Here is a 4,451-nt window from a genome sequence, read left to right on the forward strand (position 1 = left end):
GGAGCTGACTTGACCACAGCCTAACAAATAACAACAATAAAGTCTTAGCATGGGATTCCTGGAAGGTACAAATGTTTAATACACCCAGCTGGTAACCAAAAGCTTGGATGTTGAGCTCACCCAGAGATGCCTCAAAAGAAAAGCCTGGTGATCTACTTCCATAAACTCAGCCATTGAATAACCTATGGAGTACAATTCTACTGTAACAGACTTGGGGTCACAAGAGTTGAAGTAGGCTCAATAGCTATTGGTTTGGTTTAGTCTCAGTATATATTTCATATTTTCAAAATAGATAGAGTCAATTCCTGAGACTGGGCAATGTCAATGAAAACCTTTAATAACAGAATAAAAGTTTATGCTATTGAGCCAAACAAGGCAAAAGACATGCTCAGAGGATGCATGGATTTGAATGTGTGAGGGCACAGAGGGCAAGTAAAGTAACCTTTGGGAGATTCTTCACAGGGATTGCAGGGTGAGGAATTAAACTTCCAAAAGAGTGCTGAGTAATTGTTATAAAAATTGTGAGGGTAAGTTACGTCATAGAGTTTTGAGGGCATCACCATTATACCAAAACCTGTTGTGGCCGAGTTGATTTTGACTTGTAGCAACCCTGTGGGACAGAGTAGAACTGCGATGTAGAGCTTCCGAAGAGCACCTGGCAGATTTGAATTGCAGACCCTTTGGTTAGCAGCCGTTACACTTAGCCACTACGCCACCAGGGTTTCCATCATCATTATAGTAAGTGAAAATACAGTTATACAAATACTAATTCATCAATAAATGTTTAATATGGATCATTTTGAATACAGTCATAGGTATATAGAGGTAAAATTTATTTGTACTTGTAAAATTATGCATTGAAAGATTAATTAATGGTTTATTTGAAAATGTTCTAGAACATATGGACACTATTAACTACAAGCAAGACATTTTCTTCGATAATTTTGAGTAGAAATAGGGACTAACATCCAACATTCTTTTCAGTTTTACTCAATGCTAAAAGTGTACTTTACAAACCAAATTCTCTCAAACACTTTTTTCATCGCTTCTTTTACATCTTTGTTCCTCAAACTGTAGATGATGGGATTCAGCATGGGAATCACAATGGTGTAGAATACAGACACTATCATGTCATGGTTTAAAGCATAGCTGGAACTTGGTCTCATATACATGAAAAGGATTGTTCCATGGTAAACTGACACTCCAGTTAAGTGAGAACCACAAGTGGAAAAGACTTTTCGCCTCCTTTCAGGAGTGTGCATCCTCAAAATGGCCAACAAAATGAAGCCATAGGAGATCAGGACAATCAGAATGGTGAATACCTCAATAGAACCCACAAAGTAGAAGAGTAGAAGCTGGTTGATGTGAGTGTCAGAACAGGAGATAGCAAGGAGTGGAGGGATATCACAAAAGACATGTCTAATTTCATTGGATGCACAGAAGGAGAGGCTAAAAGTTGCAACTGTGTGTAAAGTACCATGCACAATACCACCAACATACGAAGCAGTGATGAGTGGCACATAGACTCTGGGTGACATGTTAACTGAATAGAGAAGTGGGTTGTAGATTGCTACATAGCGATCATATGCCATTGCTGCCAAGAGAAAGCATTCTGTGGTCCCCAAAGTGACAAAGAGCAGCATCTGTGTTGCACATCCAATAAATGAAATGGCTTTTTTGTCTGTCAGAAAATTGACCAACATTTTTGGAGTGACAACTGAAGAATAGCAGGCATCCAAGATGGATAACATGCACAGAAAATAGTACATCGGATTGTGAAGTCGGGCATCTGCTGTGACTAATAAAACCAGCCCCAAATTTCCCAGTAAGGTAAAAATATAAATTGCAAAAAATAGCAAAAAAAGGTAGACTTGAAGCTCAAAGTCATCTGTGAAGCCCAGCAATGTAAACATGGTGACTTCGGTGACATTCTTCAACCGAGTCCTGTAGGGCTCTACTGCTACTGACAACACCGACATTTCAGTGGCTGTGTCTGGGTCCTAAATGCAACATTCTGATACCCTGTGGACACAGAGTGTACCCAGTTACATCTTCATCTTGTTTTTTTTTTTTTTGAAGGGGGTAATAACATCCTATAGGCAGTGATGGGATGTTGTTCAGACCTCCGTGATCCACGGAGTTTCTATTAACCGATTTCCGGAAGTAGATCGCCAAGCCTTACTTCCCAGTCCATCCTAATCTGGAAGTTTTTGCTGAAGCCTATTCAGCATCACAGCAAATGCAAGCCTCGACTGACAAATGGGCAGTGGCTGCACTTGAGGTGCTTTGGCCAGAAATCAAACCTGGGTTTCCCATATGAAAGGGCAGAATTCTACCACAGAACCACTACTGCCCCCTAGAGATGGGATAGGCAGTGACAAAGTGGTTGAGCCCCAAGAACACCAAACCCTTTGCCATCCAGTACATTCTGAGTCATAGCAACCTTACAAGACAGGGCAGAACTGCTGCACAGGGTTTCCAAGGAGCGGCTGGTGAATTTGAACTGGCGACCTTTTGGTTAGCAGCTGACCTCTTAACCCCTACACCGCCAGGACTCCATCTGGTCCCATGTGGATGCAATTTTCTGATTATATGTAAAAGAAATGGTTTCATTGCTTTGTTAGCCAAACCAGTCATGTTAAAACAAACAAAAAACAATCACACAAAAAAAACTTGCCAACTTAAGGGGTTCTCAAAAAGGCAAAATCTTATGATTCTCAAAGACCAATGAATAGAAGAATTTAAAAATCCAAAAACCATGTAATTGAAAGTACACACTATGACACTAGCCTAGAATTTGCTGCAGTGTGCATCCGCACCTTTCCTTAATGTCTTCTATTGTAAAATGAGAGCAACAGCACCAGCCACTTACGAGAATGGATTACATTTAAACGAGAAAAACTTTGTGAAAAAGATCTAACTTTAAAATTTTCTCAGATACTAGAGAATAGGATAATTTAGACTTACTTTTCAAGTTGTTTTGAAAGGCAGTTTCTGATGATTCAACCATTTTATATGCCATTTTCTCTTAATTACCCCATTCCATTGGCATTTCTAGAACAGTGGTGAACAGGACAGCAGACTGTATTCTGGAGACAAATTCATCCTATATGCAAAGGAAAACAGGACATTATCTTTTTTTTTTAAGTTTCTCTTCCAAACACATATTAAGTTGTCCATTTTTCCTTTGCAGCTTATTGTACCATTATTATTTTTTTTTTCAGGTTTTAACTTAATGGCTATTTTAAAACGTCTCTCTATTCTTAAGTAGTCCTGGTGGAACAGTGGTTAAGTGCTTGGCTTCTAACCTAAAGGTCAGCACTTGGAACCGCCAGCCGCTACACAGGAGAAAGATGTGGCAGGCTGTTTTGGCAAAGATTACAGCTTTGGAAAACCTATAAGGTTTTCTGTCTAAGGCTACTATAGAGTCACTATAAGTGACAACCAACTTGACTGCAATGGGTTTGATTTCTGGTTTTTCTCTCATTAGTCCTGCAAAGTCCTTGGGTGGATTTTAGAGACATATTCCTGCCCCGTCCCCCTGCAAAAAAAACCCATGGTCATTTCTTTAATATATTATATTTGCTTATGGAGTCTTTTTTTAAGGAGCCTTGGAATAACTATGAAATAAATATCACCCAATAATTACTAATAAATGTATCGCTGTTATTGCTAAAAGAATAAAATCACTATTATTGCCACAAAGTAGTACTATTTATTTATTTATTTCCTGTATGCCATCAGGCTGTTTCTAATGTAACAAAGTATGAATAAAGAAAAGTACATGGGAAAAAAAGAAAAAAGAACCAAAGAGGCATCTGCACCTCAACTGAAAGCCTCACCTACTAAAACACCATTAAATACTGGATTCATCTTAGTTAGGAGTGAGATTCCAGGACTTTCATTTTTCCTTCGTTGTGTCATAGACTGATGTGTTCGATCCATTGTTTTTCAGCATTTAAGGAAGTGAAAACCATCACCCATCTGTCTATTTGTCGTATTACAGTGGCTTGTGTGTTGCTATGATTCTGGAAGCTATGCCACCAGTATTTCAAATACCAGAAGGGTCACCTGAAGTGAACAGGTTTGAGAGGAGCTTCCCGACTAAGGCAGACTAGGAAGAAAGGCCTGGGGAATTACTTCTGAAAATTAGCTAATGAAAACCCCATGGATCATAACAGAATAGTGCTGGATATAGTGTTAAATATAAGCCACCAAGTTTTGACCAAACCAAACCAACCCATTGCCATGAATCCATTCCAACTCATAAGAACCCCACAGCACAGAATAGAGCTCCCCCATAGGGCTTCCGAGGCTGTAATCTTTATGGAAGAAGACTGCCACATCTTTCTCTGGGAGAGCAACTGGTAGGTTAAAACTGTTGACCTTTTGGTTAGCAGCCCAGGGCATAACCATTGCACATCAGGACTCCCCTAGGTTGAAAGGCACTC

The 4,451-nt window shown here is 39.5% G+C and overlaps 1 protein-coding gene across 1 annotated transcript; it reads right to left on the reverse strand.

Annotated features, from left to right (window-relative positions):
• Positions 1-986: 986 nt before the first annotated feature.
• Positions 987-3,945, reverse strand: LOC100672406 (olfactory receptor 5T17-like). Its single transcript, XM_064289390.1, has 2 exons — positions 3,847-3,945; positions 987-2,000 (listed from the first exon to the last, which is right to left on the reverse strand). The coding sequence occupies exons 1-2, from the start codon at positions 3,943-3,945 to the stop codon at positions 987-989; spliced, it is 1,113 nt and encodes a 370-aa protein (XP_064145460.1).
• Between the last annotated feature and the right edge of the window lie 506 nt (positions 3,946-4,451).

Source organism: Loxodonta africana, chromosome 7 (genome assembly GCF_030014295.1).
Source record: "Loxodonta africana isolate mLoxAfr1 chromosome 7, mLoxAfr1.hap2, whole genome shotgun sequence".
In the NCBI taxonomy this organism is placed as follows: Eukaryota; Metazoa; Chordata; class Mammalia; order Proboscidea; family Elephantidae; genus Loxodonta; species Loxodonta africana.

Coding starts and splice junctions, on each gene's coding strand:
- LOC100672406 (XM_064289390.1), bottom strand. CDS start 3,945: ATGGATCGAACACATCAGTCTATGACACAACGAAGGAAAAATGAAAGT. Junction 2,001..3,846: donor CAGTATTTAATGGTGTTTTA/GTAGGTGAGGCT, acceptor TGTTGCATTTAG/GACCCAGACACAGCCACTGA.